The 23,353-nt window shown below is 41.3% G+C and overlaps 1 protein-coding gene across 1 annotated transcript in view; it reads left to right on the top strand.

Annotated features, from left to right (window-relative positions):
* The window catches only part of cfap46 (cilia and flagella associated protein 46), a 219,984-nt gene that overhangs the window by 159,358 nt on the left and 37,273 nt on the right, over window positions 1-23,353 (top strand). Inside the window, exons 45-47 of the mRNA XM_072557677.1 lie at window positions 48-145; window positions 3,414-3,487; window positions 20,138-20,331. Of these exons, the coding sequence (XP_072413778.1) occupies window positions 48-145; window positions 3,414-3,487; window positions 20,138-20,331 (366 nt within the window). The remainder of the gene's footprint in view (window positions 1-47; window positions 146-3,413; window positions 3,488-20,137; window positions 20,332-23,353) is intronic.

Below are 23,353 nucleotides of genomic sequence, written 5' to 3'. Positions count from 1 at the left end.
CAAAAAGCAATGGTAGTTTCATGTTTTGTTTCCTCAACTCTTTATAGGCTTGGAAGAATGTCACTGTTCAGCTACAGCACCTTAGTTTCCTGAGTGAATTTCCTTCTAACTTTAATGTATTTATTCTTCAGCATTCTGAAGACAGGTAAACAAAGCACTTATATCTTTATTTCAATGTTCTCTTTTGATTATTATGGAAGAGGAGTTCTATATTCTGTTTCTAGGCATGTATTTTGCTGAAATAATATCTTAAAACTGAAAGGAAATCTGCTATGATTTTTATTTTAATTAAGGAGCACATGTTTAGAAGCCCAGGACAAGCAGCAACATCCAGCCATGTGAGCATACCTCCCAACACTGAGTTTCCAACAAAAGGCCCCTCAAAATGAAAAGAGAATGCAGGAGGCCCACAGTCTTTTATCTGACAGGGTAGAGATGTGGACATAAAGGAGGTTGGATCAGCCATGATCCTATTCAATGGTGAAATAGGCTTGAGGGGCTGAATGGCCTACTCCTGTTCCTATTTCTTATGGTTTTATGGTCTTATTATCATTCATTGACTGTGTAAATATATTGATACTGGAGAGACAAGCATTCCTTGTTAAATCCCAATTGCAAATGCAGTTTACCAGTTCATTCACACAACCGACCATGTAAAATGAATATACGTTTACAAATGTCAGATTTTATGCACATTTAAGGGCCATTTGTACCACCCATGCACACTTGTCATATTTTATTTTTCCCTCCCCTCCCACTACTTCAAAGTGCTGTCCTGGGATCTGCAGCTGGGTTAAAAGGAAAGAAACCCTTCATGAAACTCTTTGAATTGACAGCCAGTTGGGAAATTTCAGACTGATTATTGAAAGTAATGTTACCAATTTGAAAATCCTGGTCTTGTACTCTTCCCCATTTCTGGATTCCAGAGATGACTTCATTCAAGAGGGCAAGGGTGTACTTGTTGAACAAATGTCATCGTGTAAAATGAACCATTTGAGGGAACAAAATGAGAGAAGGTAGAACAATTCTATTGATAGAACAAAGAGGTTTTAGTAATGAGATAGATTTGAAAAAGGTTCTGTAATTCTTTAAGATACTTCACCTTTGATTTTGATGCCTCTACACTCTTATCCAGGTATTCTGTTATCTGTTGAATTCCTGGAATCAATATCAGAAGCAAAGGTGTTGCCATGAGCTAAAAATTCATGGCAATGTTTTTATTGCTATTGAGGTTAAGAGAGATTTCTGCTCATCCAGTTTGCTGTTGAATAGGCATTTGGAAAACTTGGGAACACTCTTTTGGAAAATAGAAAAGAGAAACTGAGATGGATTTTGGGAAGTGATGCTCTTTTTTCTGTTCATGGAAATAATAAAGAATGGGGCCCACAAACAGACAAGCACATTGTCCAAATTAAGACCATTACATTTTTAAAGCTACATATTGTTTCCAAATGTTTGAAATTTTCTGCCATCAATGACCCAGGTAGTAACAAACTGATCGCTAAGTCAAATGCTTCTGAGTTCAATTCTCACTCAAGGAAATAAGCACAAGAAGTCAAGGTTGAGGATTACTGTAAGGGGTGCCACCATTCAAATGAAAAATTCAGTAAGGCCCTGTTTTCTGCTTAGACAAGTGCAAAGAGATTGCATGGAGCTATTATGAAGAATTGCAGCAGAATAACCCCAGTAATATTTATCTCTTGATTAACTTCCAAAATTATATTATCTAATCCTTATGACAATGCTGTTTGTGGAACCTCTGGATTGCTGTGTGCAAAATTGGCTACTACATGCCCACTGACTCCCACAGCTACTTAGACTACACCTCCTCCCACCTACCTCCTGTAAAAACATCATCCCAATTCCTTCGCCTCTGCCGCATCTGTTCCCAGGATGACCAATTCCAACTTAGAAAATCCCAGATGGTCTCCTTCTTCTAAGATTGCAATTTCCCTTTCCATGTAGTTGACAATGCCCTCCAGTGCATCTCCTCCACTTCCCATACCACTGCCCTTGAACCCCACCCCTCCCAACACAACAAGGACAGAACCCCCCTCCTCCTCACCTTCCACCCCACCAACCTCTACATACATCGCATCACCCTCCACCACTTCCATCACCTCCAAACGGACGCCACCACCAGAGATATATATTTCCCTATCAGCATTCCGAAGAGACCATTCCCTCCACGACTCCCTTGTCAGGTCCACTCCCCCACCAGCCCACATCCCACTTCTGGCACCTTCCCCTGCCACTGCAAGAATTGCAAAACCTGCGCCTACACCACTCCCCTCACTTCCATCAAATGGCCCAAAGGATCCTTCCACATTTGACAGAAATTTACCTAGACCTCTACCAATGTCATCTACTGTTTCCGTTGCACCCGGTGTGGTCTCCTTTACATCGGTGAGACAGGATGCCTTCTTGCGGATCATTTCAGAGAGCATCCCTGGGACACCCACATCCACCAACCCCACCACCCTGTGGCTGAACACTTCAATTCCCCCTCCCACTCTGTCAAGGACATGCAGGTCCTGAGCCTCCTCCATTGCCAGACCCTAACAACCCGACGCCTGGAGGAAGAACGACTCATATTCCGCCTTGGGACCTTGCAACCACACAGGATGAATGTGGATTTCAACAGTTTTCTCATTTCCTCCCCCCCCCACACATTATCCCAGTCCCAAGCCTCCAACTCGGCACTGCCGTCCTGATCTGTCCATCACCTTTCCCATCTACCTGCTCCCACCTCTCCCCCTGATCTATCACCTTCTCCCTCACCTACCTATTGCTTTCTCAGCTACCTTTTCTCCACCCCACCCCCCGACCAACCCCAACCCCCCTCCCACTTGTCTCTGACCTACCCCCCCAACCCCGGCCCACAAGCCTCATTCCTGATGAAGGGCTTATGCCCAAGATGTTGATTTTCCTGCTCCTCGGATGCTGCCTGACCCGCTGTGCTTTTCCAGCACCACACTCTCGACTTTGATCTCCAGCATCTGCAGTCCTCACTTTTTCTATTGCATTTCAGACATCACACAATAATGAAGTGGTGACCCACAGCTTAAACACGCCACCAATCATCTCTCTCTCTCTTGAAAGAGCAGTCTTATGGTTCTTTGGGACTATAGCAACACCACCTTTATCTTACACTTCAGCTATGCTTAATTGGATATATAATTGCATTTGAGATATCTGGAGGTTGTGAACAGTGCTGTATAAGTCCAAGTCTTTTCTTTTTCAAGTAATTTTGACTTGTGTAATAGAAGATAAAGGTTGATAACTTTAATCAGGAACTAGCTCGTTCAATTGACCCAGTAGAGAGATGTGTGAAAAGTGACAGCCATATCAAGCTCTCTATAATGTAGTTTCTTGGGAAGATGAAAACTTACTAATATAGCGGTCTCTTACAGATCCATGCTATATGGAGCACTTCTTGAGAAACCAAAATCAAGAACCATTGAGAAAAAGGGCAAAGGCAGTCAAAGTAAGCTAATTCACTGTTAATGTTCTGAAATGATATCTGTTGTTTTTTGTTAATATGAAATTGTAATATTTGCACTTTGAAATGTTATTTATTCATAGAGTTATTACACAGAAACAGCCTGTCAAATCTAAACCCATTATTTGTAGACAAATCTAATCAGTTCCATTTCCTCACTCTACCCCCATGGCCTGTACATTTAACTCCTTCCAAGTCCACTTCCAGTTTCCTTTTGGATACAATGATCAACTCGGTTTGAACCAGCTTTTGTAGACAACAAGCTCCAAGTCATGATCTCACTTGCTTTATGGTAATGTGCTTTGCCACCTGTATCTCTTGCCCAGAATCTTTAATCTATGTCATTTAATCCTAGTGCTATTGACTCATAGGATAATGCTTTCCTTGCATGTCTTAGTGAACGTGTCATAACCTTGCATGTCTCTTTCAAATCTCCGCTCAAGTTCTTTGAGACAATTGGGAATTAGCTTCTCGTATCTAACCATGTAGCTCAAATCCTTTGTCTCTGAAACCATTCTACCCGTCTGAATGTAAAGTCCAAGGTCTAAAATGAATTGTTAAGCATTTTCATGTCATGGAAGGATAGCACTAGGATAATAGCTTAAAATGAAAAAGATAGCTTAACAGAGAAGCAATTGTATAACATTCCTCACCCGAGGAACTTTTGTGAAATTTAATTAATTATTGATTCTCATGCTTGATTTCAAATCACTCTGACTTCATCTTCCTAAGTTCTAAAGCCCTCTGAGATCTCTGTGTTTATTTAAATCTGGCCTAATATAAATCCATGATGTATATTGCTCCATAATTGGTGACTGTGTCTTCATCTCCCTGGATGCTAAATTTGAAATTCTCACTCTCGATTATGCCTTCCAGATATCACCATTTCATCCTTCTGCTGCTTTCATATGCTGATAGCAAAAATAAATAAAATATCACTATCTGATGTTTTTGGTGTAATAACTTAGATATCATCTGGACTATCTGTGAACTTCCTGTGAGGGAAATGTTTAATGATGTTCTACCTATGAAGAAGGTGGCAATACCAGCATTTCTGTTAATCTGAGTATAAACATGAACAGGTAGCAGCTGGAAAGGCACTGCTTGGGCCTTTTTTATGAAACAAACATTGAGCTTGTGTGGCTGTGCAAAAAATGTACATGTAGCACATACTGGAAAAAAAACCGTTATGCTCAAAAACAAAATGTTATAGTTAACATTGGATGAGGCAACATTTGCCAAGATTGCTCTAGGGCAGTTGTGTTGCCTAGTATTTTTGGGAAGCTTTGATCCTTCAGATCCTTATAGAGGCCACTGAACTACATAGTGGAGGCAAGGGAACAAATTTACAAAGATTTGCTGAGTGGAAGAGCACATGGAAGAGAGAAAAGTGCTGAGAAAAGGGCAAACTTAGAATATGAGAGTAAACTTACAAGTGTAAAAGCTTTAATCAGTATTTAAAAAGAGAACGATTAGTGGAGATAAATGTAGATCTGTTATGTCCACTACAGGAGTTTCTATACCAGAGAACACGAACGTGGCAGAGTCCTTCACAGAAATTGTAGGGAACCAAAGGTTGAATTTTGAAGAAGGATTGAATGAAATTTGATAGTGCTTTTTTAAAAATAGTGCTAGAGAAATTAATGGGATTGAAACTGATATATCACCAGGACCTGGTCATCTACATCCCAGAGTACTAAAGGACATGACCATGGAATTGTAGATGAGTTGCTTGTCACCTTTGAAAATTCTGCGGATTCTTGAACAGTCCTGGAAAATTGAAAGGTGGCAAATGTAACCTCATTATTTAATAAAGCTGAAGGATGTGGGGTTTAGGGAAAAATAAGGAATTATAGATCAGTTAACCTGACATCACTAATAGGGAAAATGTTAGAATCTACTTAAAAGGATGTGATAATGAGGCACTTAGAAAATATCAATGGGATTAGAAAAAGTCAAAAGTGATTTATGAAAGGGAAATTATGTTTGACAAGCATTCAGGACTTTTTAAGGACATAACTAGTAGAATGGATAAGAGAGAACCAGTGGATGTGGTTAGCACTGTTGCTTCACAGTGCCAGAGACCCGGGTTTAATTCCCACCTCAGGCAACTGTCTGTGTGGAGTTTGCAGACATTCTCCCCGTGTCTGCGTGGGTTTCCTCCGAGTGCTCCGGTTTCCTCCTACAGTCCAAAAATGTGCAGGTCAGGTGAATTGGCCATGCTAAATTGCCCATAATGTTAGGTGAAGGGGTAAATGTAGGGCAATGGGTCTGGGTGGGTTACTCTTTGGAGGGTCGGAGTGGAGTTGTTGGGCCGAAGGGCCTGTTTCCACACTATAAGTAATCTAATTAAAACCTTTGAAAAAAATATTGAAAGCTCAACAAACATAGAATAAAAAGAAAGTGCATGTGTTTGGGAGTAATATGACCACATAGATTGAGAATTGGTTAGCAGACAGGAAATAGAAACAGAGTAAGGCGGCACTGGGGAACCAGAAAATTCAGTGCTTAAACCCCAGTTATTCACAATAAAGATCAATGATTTGGACGAGGAAATCAAATATGATACTTTAAAATTTGCTGAAGACACAAAGCTAGGTGGTGTTGTGAGTGGTGAACAGGATATAAACATGATATAGACAAGTTAAGTGCGTGGGCACTTTGTAGCAGGTGCATTTTATAATGTTGCTAAGTGTGAAGTTGTCCATTTCAGTGAGAAAAACAGATTAGGGAGTCATTGAGAAGTTAACAAGCAAGTTAGACAATGGAGAACCAGTGGATGTGATCTATTTGGATTTATAGAAGGCCCCTGAAAAGATGCCTCACAAGAGGCTGCTAAATAAGATAATAGGCCATGGTATTAGGGGTGAGGGACTGGTGTGGATAGAGGATTGGCTGACTGGCAGAAGGCAGAGTGTGGGGATAAAGGTTTTTTTTCAGGATGGCATATAATGATTGGTGAAGTTTTGCGGGATCAGTGTGAAGACCTCAAATATTCACATAATACATTAACAATGTAGGGCAGCACGGAGATCAGTAGTTAGCACTGCTGCCTCATAGTGCCAGTGACCTGTGTTCAATTCCACACTTGGGTGACTGTGTGGAGTTTGCCTTTTCTCCCTGTGTTTGCATGGGTTTCCTTGGGATGCTCTGGTTTCTTCTCACAGTCCAAAGATGCACACATTAGGTGGATTAGCCAAGCTAAATTGTCCATAGTGTTCAGGGATGTGCAAGATAGGTGGACTAGCCATGGGGAATGCAGGATTAGAGGGATGGGGTGGGTCTGGATGGAATGCTGGTGTTGTGGAAGAATCACTCAATGCTCTATTTAAAAAAATCACCAGCAGATGCAGAAAATCCTTCACGAAATTAAACTTTAATCTTGCAAAATCAAAGTTGTGGGAGCCAGCAAAATGTCTTCCTGACTCCCCACAATCTCTTTGTTCTCCTGCAATTTATACAGGTATTCTTCCCGTGCTTATCTGAAAGCATTAGCATACCCAATCATACTGGCTTGCTTTGCCTTTCTAAGTTAATCATCATCTGCCACACTGGTTCCCTCCAGCACATTTAACCGATCACATTATAACACCATCATCTTCAGCATTAGCTCATCTCAGACCAACAGGTCTCACACAGAGAAACAATCCAAGGAGGTGAACACCCAAAGGCCACATCTATCGACAGAGCCCCAAAAGCGGGCAATAACAATTTCCAGGGTCCAAACCTCAAAGGATTCTCTCTCCACACCTGGAGTCACAGGCCAAAAACCCATCCCACAATAACAAGAACAGGAAAAAAGACCCAAAGACCCCACACAATCTAAACGTGCACGCAACACATGCAAGTCAGGCATCTCCATCAAAACAAGGCTTCAGCACCACAGCAGACATCAGATTATTGAAGCAGAGCAGCGAACCTGCAGTGGAAGAGGGGACTGGGCCAGAGTCCACTGGAACAACAGGGATCCGTCGCACAGCAGGACACACTTTAAAAAAAAAGACTTAACAAGAGGAAGAGCACAGCAAAAGACTAAGACAACAACAAGCAATACAAAACCTGCAACAATCCCAAATGTAGCAAACCAAGCCCTTGATCTGCCCAAAACACCATCCAACTAGCCCAAGGCCTGCTGAGTCCACCATGCCACCCGACCAGACGCATCCAATTACTCACCCAATGAAGAGAGGGCATCAGCAGATTAATAAATAAATTGCTGCTGGTCGTAACAGATATAATTAATCCACCCAGCATTCGTGCAAATCCCAATGTCAGGGATAAGTGACTCCCAGCCCGCGGCAATGTCACTCCTGGCCCAAAACATATTGGAGACACTCCTTGGCTAACCAATACCAAGGATGTGTATTACTGGACCAAGGACATACTCCCGTTTAGGGCGGTGCAGAGTCGGTTATGATAGGGCAGTGGCACGTGCAAGCGAGATCTGCCAGGTCCACCAATAGTCCCCTTCCTGTTACCAGACACTGGCTCCCTCAGTTTTTCCTGTGTGTGGATAGACTCATGTATCATAGTTAGCTGTTGCGTGTATTGCTTAAGTTCAAGTTCCAGTTGTTCCAAGCTAGGTCCCTCATATGGACCCCTCCACTTGGGCACTGGCATGGGTCTACCGGTAAGCATTTCATGCAGCACCAAGTTAGTTTGCATATGGTAGCTCAGTTAGTGCAGCGCATCAACCCAGTTAAGATTGGAGCTTGCACAAATCTTACTCCGCTTAGCTTTCAAAGTACTGTTAATCCATTCCATCATAACCTGGGACTGGGGATGATGCACACAACCAAACCTTTGCTTAATCTGCCAAGTCTGCAGCACCAATTTAGCCACCATCTGGATAAAGACAGACCCATTACCCGAACTGATCTCCGATGGTAGGCCAAACCATGGAATAACTTCAGCCGTTTAAAGCGTTACCACTGCGCCTGCCCCTGAATCTTTCAACAGGGTCACTTCTGCCCATCTACTAAACCTGTCAATGACCACCAACAGATATCCCTTTTTTCTCACTGTCCTTATCATGTCTGCACAGTTGATCACCAAATGCTTAAATGGCCCATCAGATACAGGTATATGTCCTGCAGGGGTTGCTATCCCCTTTTCTGACATTACTTTGAAAACAGATATCATATTGCAATAATATATAACCCACTGAACCATACGAGTAAGGTGACCAAAAGCCATCCATTTCTATTTACCTCGGCACTTCCCCTCTCGCACAGTGATCCAACCCATGTGCTGCCGAGGTGAGAATGGTCAACAAATGGGTAGGTGCCATCCACAAACCTTCTTCTGTGCACCACAGGCCTTCCTGGTTATGCCTACCTCTCCACCCCCCCCCCCCTCCCCCCCCCACCCAGCCAAGAGCAAAGAAAATTTACAGTCTAGCACAGGCCCTCCGGCCTTGTAAGCCCGAGTCAATCCAAATCCACTGTCTAAACATGTCCATACCCTTCATGCTTTTGTAGACCTCAATCAGGTCCCCCCCTCAATCTCCTTTTTTTCTAATGAAAACAATCCTAACCTATTCTATATAATCAGCACCTGCCATACCAGGCAACATCCTTGTAAACCTTGTCTGCACTCTCTCCAAAGCGTTCACATCTTTTTGGTAAAGTGGCAAACAGAACTGTACACAGTATTCTAAATTCAGCTGAACCAATGTCTTGTACAATTTTAACTTGGCCTGCCAGCTCTTATACTCAATACCCCGTCCAATGAAGGCAAGCATACCAAATGCCTTCTTGACCACTCTATCCAGGGTACAATGGACCTAAACTCCCAGATCTCTCTGCTCATCAACATTTCCCAAGGCTCTTCTGCTTACAGTATAGTTCACTCTAGACTTCCCAAAATGCATCACTTCACATTTGCCTGGATTGAACTCCATCTGCCGCTTTTCCGTCCAACTCTCCAGTCTATCTATATCCTCCTGTATTCTTTGATAGTCCCCTATGCTTTCTACTACTTCATGTCATCTGCAAACTTACTGATCAGACCAACAGTACCCTCTTCCAGATCATTTATGTATATCACAAACAGTGGCCCCAGCACTGATCCCTGTGGAATACCACTGGTCACCTTTCTCCATTTCGGGAAACTCCCTTCAACTGCTACTGTCTCCTGTTGCTCAACCAGTTCTTTATCCACCTAGCTAGAACACCCTGTACACCATGTGACTTCACTTTCTCCATTAGTTTACCATGGGGAACCTTATCAAACGCTTTACTAAAGTCCATGTATATGACAACTACAGCCCTTACTTCATCTATCAACTTGGTCACTTCCTTGAATAACTCTATTAAATTGGTAAAGCACAATCTCCCTCGAACAAAACCATGTTGCCTATCACTGATAAGTACACTCTTTACCAAATATAAATAGATCCTATCCCTCAGTGCCTTCTCCAGCAACTTTTCCACCACTGACATTAGGCTCACTGGTCTGTAGTTACCCGGAATATCCTTACTACCCTTCTTGTACAGGGGGGACAGCGCGAACAACCCTCCAGTCCTTTGGCACCCCACCTGTGATTATGGATGCTACAAAGATATCTGAGAGGGCTCCTTTTAGCCCATTTGATTCTTCATTTAAGATTGGTCCTAATCTCCCGATATTCCTTCAAAGCCTGTTCTGTTCTTTGTTGCCTGGCCCTTACATGCGCTTCCCTTTTCCTCTTGGCTAGTTGTGCGATTTCTCCTGTCATCCACAGTTCACGAACCTTGCCTTTAAAGGTCGCTTCACCTTGTATCACAATGGTGTCAACTATGATTGGCTCCAGATCTAAACAAACCTGGAGTGCAATGACAGCCGAAGCACGCACACAAGCCAGTCCATCTGCTTCATCTGCTGCCTGATTACCCTTAACAACCAAATCACCACCTTCCTTATGTGTCCGACACTGTATAGTCATCAATGATGCTTCATCAATGCGGTTGTCAACTTGACCAGCTACTGACAATGTTGTACAGAATCCTCATTGCTCTTCCAGAAGCCCCTTATCACGACAGCTTCACTCTGTAAATGCTGCAGGTTGACAATCTCACACTGCCACCACTCCCCTAAGACTTTACTCCAAATCTTGTCAAAAAAAATCACTGTACAATGCAGCTCAGACTAAGGTTGCTCAGCCAAAGGCAGTAAAGCTTAAGCAGCTGTCCTCCATTTTCCCCAAGTTTCCCAAATATAACCATCTATGTTGCCTATCCAATATACATTGGCCTACCTGGCTTCCTGCAACTGAGAAGTCGCTCTACGTACACTAAACCCCTCATGTGTACATCCCAATTTTAATTCTAACTGCAATAAAGCATCCCTACCTAGCAAATTAAGTGGTGTCCCCTTAGAGACTAATAAAGGCAAAATGACCAGTTAACTATCCATTTGTAACCGTACTGAAACTGTAAGCCTACTCAACTGCGGTCTACCCGAGAACACTACGGTCCTAATAGATTTACCCAGTATAGGAAGGTGGGAGGCATACTGAGGTTGGAAGCAAACATAGGTAGCTCCAGTATCTATCATCATAGGCATCAACCGTCCTTCTACACTAACCTGTAAAACAGGATCCTGTTCAGCCTCCTGTACATAATTACAGGGTGCTGTCTCTTCCTACTCGGGTTCCCTGGACACCCTCAACACACCCTATACGGATTAACAGGCCCATTGGGCCCCTGCAGGGATTTTGTGGCAGGACAGCTGGATATTCCTTACTCATAGGTCCACTCTGGGACCAGGAGGGCCAGGTCCGATATGGGCAATTTCTTCTAAAATGGCCTGGTAGATAACACCCCCAATGCACTATTCGTGATCTTTTCTGAATCTGACTTCTCTCCATACCCCTTGGCCCCGCCATCTCCTCGTCCCTGTCCTTGGAGACCCCAGTTCTGTCTCGGCAGTTGATTAAGTTTGTTTTGCCCTTGGTATGGTACTTGTGGAAAAGCCCCTCCAAAAATATTTATTACCGGCATGGGGTTTTCAGGCCCTTGCCAGGTGGCGTTAGAGGGTGCTCCCTGGACAGGCATATTATTCATCACAGTAGCGCCGATCAGCCCAGTTGTCACTGGCAACATTGTCTTGCTTCTCCCTTGTTCTTTCTTTTTAAGTTTCTGAGCTGCAGCAGTGTCAACTTCCATTGCACCTCCTCCTACTGTCAGCCAGCTCCTTTATGTTTTCCAGTATCTTTCGACCACATGGACTATGTGTTCTCTGAACTCCTGGTGGGCCATGGATGTCAGACACACTCCCTCCTCCAACTTAGCTTTGACTTGAGAAGGCTTTGCCTCAGCAATAGCAGTCCGAAACATCGTGGTCAGCAGCTGACTACCTTCCACAGCCTGTTCTGTTTCAAGCCTCCACCTTTTCAACTGATTGTCCAAATAGGCTGCTGAGTTTTCAGTGTCTCCAAATGGATCCCCTCTCAAAGCTATGGGATCAATCTTACGTGGGCAACAGTCTAAGGACCTGCCATAGCCTTTGTTTTATTCAGTCAAACCCAGCACCATCAATCATTGGATTATCCACCACATTCTTCAGGTGGGCTCAGTCCAGTACCGCTCTTAATGTCGAGAGTCCCACCACTGTATTAGCGGTGCCTTCAAATCCCCCACAGCCAACAACTGTCCTGTGATTTCGTCTTCAAAGGCTCTAATCCACTTTCCTACTCCATCATGTAAACTGGGCAACACATTGCTCAGCCTTTCCAGATCCTGGGTTCCCCAAGGAATGTATAACAGATGTCTCCCCTCTTTTATAAACAAACGTAGCACCTTCCCTTTGGGAGCTTCTTTCCCATATTGAAATTGCTACATTGTGATTCCTCACCAGATTCCAATTCTAACCTAACTTGTATTTCAGCATCCTCCCCTGTGTTACTGCCTCGTTACCTGTCCTGCCTCTTGTTTCTTTTTTTAAAACACATTCTGTTCTGGATCAGTTGCATCCAAATCTAATTCCCCCATTGTCTCTATTGTCCCCTTATCACAAGACAATGTGTTACATTCTCCTCACCCAAATGGGGGAGAGTTGCCCCAAGCCTTCCAACCCAGGAAATACAGATGTGGACCCCTGCTGGACCTCCATACTGGAAGCTTCTTTATTCTGCACTAAACAAATGGAGATGTTCTAATCCCAGTTTTTGTGCAGAGAAACTGCTCATCCTGCTCTCTGGCACCCCCTGGTCGCAACTGGTGCCTGGAAAGTCATTCCCAAACTTTCCCTAAATTTCAAACAGCAGTAAAACTTTCCTACTCCTCTTCCCTCTTGTTTGATTTACCCTTAGGTCAGTAATTCTTAATTAATCCTTTCATATCAATGCACATATTTCTATCATAGGTATCCTCTTTAGGCCATTTAATGAATAAATACTTAGTTCTTTTTTCATATTTTCCAGAAATGTTTACTACTGGAAATTTCTTGCTCAGTATCTCAATTTCAGTCCCTTATCAATCTATCAGTTCCTAAACGTCCTCAATTGCAGCTAGTTAATACAAACAACCTATTCTCATTTATTCAGCCTAAACCAATTGCAAATCGCTAACAGTTTCTAGAAAAATCTCTCTCAAAAAAACTCTTAAATCCTGACAGTGCAAAATAAAATCAAAATACCCCTGGATCTCGAGCTCCAGGGAAACAAAACGCAAACATTCAACCACCAACAAACAATTATGCATACAAACCAGATCACAATGATTAAACTATAGAGACTCTCTCTCTATCTCTCTCACGCACACACAGAATTGTTCTGCAAGCTAGAGCTGCCCTTTCTCTCACACAGGCAAAGCCTTTCTACAAACCAGAGCTTCTGTCTCTCTCTCTCTCAAAGCCTTGCCTAAACAGATCCTTTGTTGATTTCCAAAAGTACAGTCTGATTATCATACAGGCCTCTAAAACATTCAACAGTCTAGTAACACTTTAACACAATGACTGTTCTCTATTATTTTGCTTTTAACCATCCACTATCAATCTGCCAGCTTTCTAAACAGGTCTATTAGTGTTTTTAGTAAAACAATTTCCCCTTATTTATTCTGCCTTATCTGTTCAGGCCCTTGTTTCCCACGAGGTGGTATCCATAGGGTCTTATATTCACCACATGGAATTTTTACTAACCACCACGTGGAATTTTTTTATCACCATGTGGAATTTTTACTAACCACCACGTGGAATTTTTACAAATCTCTTTATTCTATACTACTCACCCCTCTGCGCAATTTTCCTGAACAATCCTCTGTGTCTCCCCAAACTTTAATCTACCATCCATCTTCTGATTCTTTGAATCGGAGAGACCCACTAACAGCTTTCTTTGCACTTCTGCATTCCCAGGACCTCCCTTACTTGATAGGTTATAGTCCGAATTAACAGCAAAATGCTTATCTTTGTTGTGGGTGGCCAGCCCTTCTCTGCTTCAGGGAAGTTCTTGGTTCAGCTGAAAAGTGCCTTGAAGCTGCATCTTTTTTTCAGAGGGAATGGTCTCTTTCTGATCCCATCCTTGTTGCCAAATTTGTTGAGGAAGACTCACTCAATGCTCTATAAAAAATTACCAGGAGACACGCAGAAAATCCTTCGTGAAATTAAACCTTAACCTTGCAAAATCAAAGCTGTTGGGAGCCTGCAAAATATCTTCCCCAATCTCTTTGTTCTCCTGCAATTTATACAGGTATTCTTCCCATGGCTTATCTGATTGCAATTTTGCCTTTTTAAACTAATCATCGTCTGGCACACTAGTTCCCTCCATCACATTTGACCAATCATATTACAACACCATCACCTTCAGCATTAGCTCATCTCCCAGTCATTTAACTAACCTGTCACAATGCCCTACCATTATCTGTTCCTGGAGCCCTGTAACATGATCCTGGGCATGCATTGCAACACTAGGTTAACCACATAACTGTCAGAATAACTTCCATACTGTTTGGAGGGTCAGTGCAGTGGCCCACTTCCACACTGCAGGGATTCTATGACTCTTAACAATATGGACAAAGGAACTGACGACATTGAAGATGACACTTAAGATAAATGGAGAGACAGGTAGTGTTGAGGAAGTGGGGAGGTTGCAGAGGACTTGGACAGACTCAGAGAGTGGGCAATGCATTAATTTCAAGAGGGCTAGAATACAAGAACACAGAAGTACTACATAGGCTGTATAAGGGTTTGATTAGACTGCATTTGGAATATTGTGAGCACTTATGGGCCCCATATTGAAGGAAGGATTTACTGGCATTGGAGGAATTCCAGAGGAGGATTACAAGAATGATTCCAGGGATGAAGGGCTTGTGATACAAGAAATGGTTGAGGACTCTGGAGTTTAGAAGGATGAGAGACGATTCTCATTGAAACTTACAGAAGACTGAGAGGCCTGGATAGAGTGGGGTGAAGAAGGGGTTTCCATTACTAGCAGAGACTAGGACCTGAGGGCATAGCCTCAGAATGAAGAGATAACCCATTAGAACTGAGATGAGGAAGAATTTCTTCAGCTGGAGGGTGATTAATCTGTAGAACTCATTACCATAGAAAGCTGTCGAGGCCAAATTGTAGAATGTATTTAAGACAAAGATAAATATGTTCCTGAATATTAAGGGGATCAAGGGTTACGGAGAAAGCAGGAGAATAGGGTGAGAAACACATCAGCCCATGATTGAAGAAGGATGTATATGCCAGGTTTAGACAGGATAGATCGAGTGAATCTCTGGAAGAGTATAAAGGCAGTAGGAGTATACTTAGGAGGGAAGTCAGGAGGGCAAAAAGGGACATGAGATAGCTTTGGCAAGTAAGGTTAAGGAGAATCCAAAGGGACACTACAAATACATTAAGGACAAAAGGGTAATTAGGGAGACAATAGGGCTCCTTAAAGATCAGCAAGGTGGCCCAATTTGTGGAACTGCAGGTGTTAGGGAGATACTAAACAAGTATTTTGCATCAGTGCTTACAGTGGAGAAGAAGATGGAAGATATAGAATGTGAGGAAACAGATGGTGACATCTTGAAAAATGTCCATATTTGACAGAGACAGTGGTGCTGGATGTCTTAAAACACACAAAGGTGGATAAATCCCCAGGACCTGATCAGGTATACCCTAGAACTTGTGGGAAGCTAGGGAAGTGATTGCTGGGCCCCTTGCTGAGATATTTCTATCAGCGATAGTCACAGGTGAGGTACCAGAAGACTGAGGTTGTCTAACATGGTACCACTGTTTAAGAAAGGTGCTAAGGAAAAGCCAGTGAACTATATACTGGTGAGCCTGACATCAGTGGTGGGCAAGTTTTTGGAGGGAATCCTGAGGGACAGCAATTACATGTATTTGGAAAGGTAAGAATTGATTAGGGATAGTCAGCATGGCTTTGTGCATGGAAAATCATATCTCACTAACTTGATTGAGTTTTTTGAAGAAGTAACAAAGAGGATTGAGGAGGGCAGCATGGTGGACATGATCTATATGGACTTCAGTAAGGCGTTCGACAAGGTTCCTCATAGTAGACTGGTTAGCAAGGTTAGGTCTCGTGGAATACAGGGAGAACTAGCCATTTGGATATAAAACTGGCTCAAAGGTAGAAGACATAGGATGGTGGTGAATAATTGCTTTTCACATTGGAGACCTGTGACCAGTGGTGTGCCACAAGGATCGGTGCTGGGTCCACTGCTTTTTGTCATTAATATAAACTATTTGGCTTTAAACATTGGAGGTATAGTAAGTTTGCAGATGACACCAAAATTGGAGGTGCAGTGGACAGCAAAGAGGGTTACCTCTGAGTACAATGGGATCTTGATCAGATGGGCCAATATGCTGAGGAGTGGCAGATGGAGGTTAATTTAGATAAATGTGAGGTGCTGCATTTTGGAAAAGCAAATCAGAGCAGGACTTATACACTTAATGGTAACATCCTGGGGAGTGTTGCTGAACAATGAGACCTTGGGGTTCAGGTTCATAGTTCCTTGAAAGTGGAGTCGCAAGTAGATAGGATAATGAAGAAGGTGTTTGGTATGCTTTCCTTTATTGGTCAAAGAATTGAGTATAGGAATTAAGAGGTCACGTTGCGGCTATATAGCACATTGATTAGACCACTGTTGGAATATTGTGTGCAATTCTGGTCTCCTTCCTATCGGAAAGCTGGTGTGAGCTTGAAAGGGTTCAGAAATTATTTACGAGGTTATTTCCAGGGTTAGAGGGTTTGAGCTGTCGGGAGAGGCTGAATAGGCTGGGCCTGTTTTCCCTGGAGTGTCGGAGGCTGAGGAGTGACCTTATAGATGTTTATAAAATCATGAGGGGCATGGATTGGATAAATAGGCAAGGTCTTTTCCGTGTGGTGGGGGAGTCCAGAACTAGAAGGCATTGGTTTAGAGCGAGAGGGGCAAGATATGTAAGGGAGCTAAAGGGGTAACTTTTTCATGCATGGAATGATCTGCCAGAGGAAATGGTGGAGGCTGGTACATTAACAACATTTATAAGGCATCAGGATGGTTATGTGACTGGGAAGGATTTAGAGATATATAGGCCAAATGCTGACAAATGGAACTAGATTAATTTAGGATATCTGGTCAACATGGATGAGTTGTACCAAAGGGTCTGTTTCTATGCTCTACATCCCTATGACTCTCGGTGGTGGACCCAGACCCGATGGGCCAAATAGCCTAATTTGCTCACAAACCTTATCATTTAAATGGTGATAGATTGGGAAAATTGATGTACAAACAAACATGTCCCTGTACACTAGTTACTGAAACCAAGATGCAGAAAGCCGTTAGGGAGGCAAATTATATATTGGCCTTAGTTGCAAAAGGTATTGAGCACAAGACTAAGAATGTCTTACCGCAGTTGTGCGTTGCCTTGGTGAGACCACATGTGGCATGTTTTGTGCAGTTTTGGTCTCCTTATGTAAGAAAGAATATGTTTGCCGCAGAGGAACTGTAGGAGAAGAGAAAAAAAAATCAATCTGGCCGACATACATTGGAATTGAGAGAAATGAGAAGAAATCTCATTGAAATGAGTGAAATTTTGACAAAGGTAGTCAGACTGAATGCAGGGATGATGTTTCTCATCAGAAAGATATAGTGTGGATTTCAATGTATAATCAGACTGAAAAAATCAAATGGGCAAGAGTAGTCTTGAAGAAAGGTTCATAGATTTTCAGAACAGCGCTTCTAGAGCTAACCAAAGAGCAGGCTATTACTACACCTGGTATTGTGCAATGAGATGGGATTAATTAATAACCTGATAGTGACACTGCCCCTAGATTGCTGTGATTATAATATGATTGAAATTTACATTCAGGCTGAGGGTGAGAAGTAAGTGTCCAAGACTAGCATTTTAAACCACTTACTCTAATTAATTAGGCATAAAAATAGATATAGCTATTTCTTAGTTGATTAGAGAATAGGTCAATAGAAATGCAGTTGCAAACATCTATAGGAATATTTGAGAATACACAGCATGGATACATGCAAACAGGATTATGCAATTCCGCTCCTCAAGCCTACTGCACCATTTGATGCAATCATGGCTGATCTCATCTCAGCCTTAACTCCAGCTTCCTGCCTGCTCTCCATAACCCTTCAGTCCATTACCAATTAAAAATCTGTCTACCTCTTCCTTAACTTAAAGATTGTAGCAAACATTAAGAAAAAAACATTGAATTGCACAATTGGGTGGCAAGTCACAACATTGGACAGAATGTAAAAAGAGGCAAAGGATGACTGAACAATAAGGAGGGAAAAATTAAAAGTATGAGAGCAAGCTGGTTAACCCATCCCAGAAATGGCTATAAATCAGGAATTAAGAGGGTAGGAGGAATTTGAGAAAATTACAATCACCAGGAAATGGGACCGAGCAAATTTGTTGGAGCTGTAGTCGGACAATCCTGGGGTCCTGATGGACTTTATCTCAAGGTCTTAAAAGAACTGGCTCATGGGCTATTTGATGTATTGATTCAATTTTTGCAAAATTTCCTAAATTTGGGAAGGTGATCCATTAATTGGAAGGTAGTGATTGTAACTCTTTCATTCAAAAATTGAGAGAGACATAATGCAGCAAACTATAGGTCAGTTAGTTTAACGTATGGTTTACAAAAACAATTAGAAGCTGTTGTTAAAGCAGGAGGGCACCTAGAAAAATTTGAGATGATTAAGCAGAACCACATGGTTTTGTCAAAGGGAACTTACATTTAACCAATTTATTGGAGTTCTTTGAAGTAGCTTATTGTAAATAGAAACCAATGGATGGACTGCACTTGGATTTCCAGAAGACATTTGGCACATTAATAAATTGATGCATCAAAAATTATTGCAGAAAATAAAATCCATAATGTAAAGGGCAACACAGTGGCATTGATAGGACATTGGCTACCTAATAGGAGTGGGCACAGGTACCTTTTTGTTTTGGTTGGCACGATGTAATGAGTGATATGCCACAGGCATTGGTGCTGGTGCCTCAACATTTAACCTAATACGTAAATAATTTGGATGAAGGAATTGAAGGTACGGCTGGTAAATTTGTTGATAACACAGATAATTGGCAATTGAGTTATTGAGAGGACACAAGGAGACGACAAAGGGATTGTGGACAAAGATCTGGCAATTGGAATATGGTATGCAAAAATTTGAAATTGTCTATTTTGGCAAGCAAAATGAAAAAGAAGGATATTATTTTAAATAGCGAAAGATTGCAGAGCTGAGAGCAAAAACATGAGGCTGAGAGCAGAAGGATCGGTGTCTTAGTACATAAATGGAAAAAGGCTTGTGTAGAAGTACAGTAAGAATTTTTAAAAAGCCAATAGCATGTTATTGTGAGGGATATTGAATACAAAGGGAGAGCAAATATGTGTCAGTTATTCAAGGAACTGATGAGACCACATCTGGGGTACTGTGTACAGTATTGGTCTCCTTATTTAAGGCAGGATATAAATGTATTGCAAACTGTTCAGAGAAGATTTGACAGACTAACGGAATGGTGGATTGCGTAATGAGGAAAGATTGGATAGTATAGGTTTGTATCCACTGAGTTTGTAAGTGTAAAAAGTGACTTGATTGAAACATATAAAATCTTGAAGGGGTTTGATAGGATGCATGCGAAAGGATGCTTCATCTTGTGGAACAACCTAGACTAGGGTGTCACCATTTTAAAAAAAAGAGATTGTTCATTTAAAACAAAAATGAGAAGATGTTTCTCTCAGAGAGTTGTGAGTCTTTGGAACTCTGTTCCTCAAAAGGTAGTGGATGCAGTGTTTGAATATTATTAACAAAGATAGTTAGATTCTTGTTAAGCTAGTGAATGGTGCAAGATCCTTGGGAAAGGCAGGAATGTGGAGCTGAGGTTCAGTCACAGTCTCATCAAATGTGGGAGGAAGTTCGAGGGTCCAAGTGGCCTACTCTTGCTCCTAATGTGTTTGTATTTATTTTGATTCTTTACAAGGTTTTATTGCATAAATCTAGATGGGATTTGAAATTAAAATAAAATGAAAGGGCTAGATTATCACATTTATTTTTTTATTTAAAATTTATTGGATAAATAATTACCTTGGTATAATGCTGATTGAGTTTTTGTTTTGTCACCAATATTTTAGCATAACTTTGCTTATCTTGTCTTTGAATATTGTCAAGTTTAACTGAACTAATGTTTATTTCATTGATTCAGATCCAAGTCCAACACAAGCTAAAATTGTTCGTACTTTTGTAAATCATGAATTATTTTCAAACCTATTGGCCAGAGTCTCCAGTTATAAGCAGAAGCTTGCACAGTACTTTGTAAAACTCGAATACCAGCGTATTTACAAGATGCAAAGGCAGGACGAATTTCAACATTTTGAAAAAAACATGAATCTAGATGTTGTGAGTTAATTTGGTTTGCCAATTATTATATTTTATACACTTTGTCACTAAGACAGAGGTTAATATTTCTATAGAAACAACTGTTTATTTGCTTTGTGTATTATGTTTTTTCTGTTGCAAATCTACCAAATTACATTTTGATACTGCATAACACAGATATCATGATTTTATTTAATAAATATTTGTTTGCAAATCTTTCTTAACACTAACATTGCACTTTGACATTTTGCGAACAACTTGCAGTGTCATTTTGGAACAATAAATAACCTATACTTATATCCCAGATCTAATATGTTATTGCAAATTGGAAAAAAAAATCTTCATTTTAGGCAAAAGAATCATATCTGTCTCACCAGAAACCATGTTCAGGTCCTTTTGGATGACTATGGTTTGCATACCTCAGCAAACCATTATAGGTTACATGTTCTGGGACTTCTAATATAGTGACCCTAAATGCAACAAGACAACTATTTTGTCCCCTCAGACCAGGTTATTCTCTCTACTATTTCTTAGAGAAACATATATTTCAGTATAGCCCTTCTCAATTGATGTTTTGCTATTTTCGGAAGATTATTTTTCATGGGTGAAAGGGGTACTCTTTGTCATTCACAATTTTGTTGAACATCTTTTTTTGTATAGATCAAGTACAGCATATTTTCAGGGTTAACTATCTTCTAATAAATTTGGCAAAGGTGAAGAGGAGCTTTTGCATGTAGTTACAGACAATCTGGTCATGTTCCAAGTGGTATCCCTTTCTGTTAAGATATTTGAGGGAGGCAATTATTGTACCCTGCCCTTGTAGGAACTTGAATCCGTATGGCCTGCTGACTGTGTTTTCATGCAAACTGAATGAATTTTGAAGTAATTAGCACAACTGTCCAAAAATTGAAAGGAGACCATTCAGCTATAGCATCTCTGCTTGTTCCCCAGCTTTGCTTAGAACCATTCAAATTAGTCTTATTCAAGTACATGTCCATTGCCCTTTTTAAAATTACTGTGTAATCTGGTTCTACTGCAATTTCAATTGCTTCTCAAGTTCACTCTGATTTATTTGCTCATTATTTAAAAACTATAATTTCTGGTTGCTAGAGGAAATAGCTTGACCCAACTTGCTCTATTAAATGACTCCACATAGTTTTGAATTAGATCACTTCTTGATTTCCTCAGCTACAAGGAGAACCACCTCAGCCTCTCCGATCAATCCACATAACAGAAATTCCATCTTCCTAATATTGTCCCAGTAAGCCTTTCCACATGCTCATCAAGACGTTAACGTCATAAGTATGTAAGTTAGCTCGCTGAGCTGGAAGGTTTGTTTTCTGACATTTCATCACCATACTAGATAACATCATCACTAAGAGTGTCCGGTGAAGTGCTGATGGTATGTTCCACCTCTCTACTTATAGGTCTTGGTTTCTTAAGGTTGATGATGTAATTTCTGGTTCTTTTGACAACGCACGCATCCTAGGACAGGTGAAACAAAGACACGCACAAGAATTCTTAGAGGCATGGCATTCAAACCAGAAGTCCATCAGTAAACACATCAATTTAGATCCTACCTACCGACCCTTGAAAAAAAACTGGAAATGACATCACTCACCTTCTTCTATAAATCTTCTCAAAAATTACTAACTTTAATGTCATGCCTAAGATGTGGTGCCCTGATATTTACACAATACAGCAGCTAAAGCATAATTAGTGATCACTACATTCACAACTACTCTTTGCCCCCTATCGTAGCACCAATTTCATACCCAAGGTACCATTGTCCCTTTAATATCAGTCGTTCTATTTCTCCAATAAGTTTGTTTTGTATAAATTATCAAACATCTTTTGAAATGCCATATACAAAAAATGTGCTGCACTGTCTTCATCAACTTCCACAGTAATTTCATGAAATAATTAATTCAGATTAATCAGATGGATTTGCCTGTCCGAAATCCATGTTGGTTATTTCTTATTTACTCACGATTCTCCAAACGAGAATTTGTTTTGTCCTTGAACATGTCTCCATCAGACAATAAACATCTCCAACAAGAGGGAATCTAGCAAGCTTTCTATCTGTGTATAGGTGATGGCCATCACTGACTAGACCAGCACTTAATTCCTATCCTACATTGCCTTTACGAAGATCTTGATGATCTACCTTCTTGAACTGATAGTTTATGCGTTGTAGATGCTACCAGAATACTGATAGGAAGTTCGAGGACATTGATCCAGGAACGGTGAAGGAATGACAGTTTGGTCCCAGGTCAGGATGGTGTGTGGCTGGGAGAGGAATATTATTTAATGTTAATGTCCTCCTGCATCTACTGCCCTTGTCCTTCTGCATGGTAGAGGCTGTGGTTTTGGATGTTTTGTTTAAGGAGCAGATGCTGTGGTAACATGGTGAAGGCAATGAAAGTCAAAGGTGTTGAATGTGATGCTATTGAAGTTGATGGCTTTTTCCTGAAAGGTGTCAAGCATCTTAAGTATTCTGAGTGTTAAGGTCTGTATCCGTCCAGGCAAATAGAGAATATTCCATCATATCTTTTACTTATACTGTGTACATGGTGAACATGCACCTGGGATAGAGTGAGTGAGTTACTTGCCTGAGAATTCCTTAATCTCTGACACACTCATTCAGTTCCTGGTCAGTGGCAACCCCAGGAAATTGATAATGAGGGATGGTATTCTGTTGAAGAGAGAGATAGTTTTTTTTCTTGTTAGAGACAGTCAATGCCTGAACGAGTATGTGGCACAAATGTTACTTGCCCCTATCAGCACAAGTCTGGATGTTGTTTTGGTTTTGCTGCATATGGACATAGTCTGCTTCATTTCTCCAGAGTCAAAACTGATACTGAACATTGTTCAAACATCAACAAATATTCCCAATTTTGATCTCATGATGGAAGGATAGCCATTGATAAAGCAATTGAAACTAGTTGGTCCTAGGACACTACCCTAAGGACATCCTGCTGTGATGCCCCAGGATTGAGATAATTGGCCTCCAAGAACCACAACCATCTTCATCTATACTGGA

Source organism: Chiloscyllium punctatum, chromosome 38, assembly GCF_047496795.1.
Source record: "Chiloscyllium punctatum isolate Juve2018m chromosome 38, sChiPun1.3, whole genome shotgun sequence".
In the NCBI taxonomy this organism is placed as follows: domain Eukaryota; kingdom Metazoa; phylum Chordata; class Chondrichthyes; order Orectolobiformes; family Hemiscylliidae; genus Chiloscyllium; species Chiloscyllium punctatum.
This window is presented reverse-complemented; position numbering and strand designations above follow the sequence as displayed.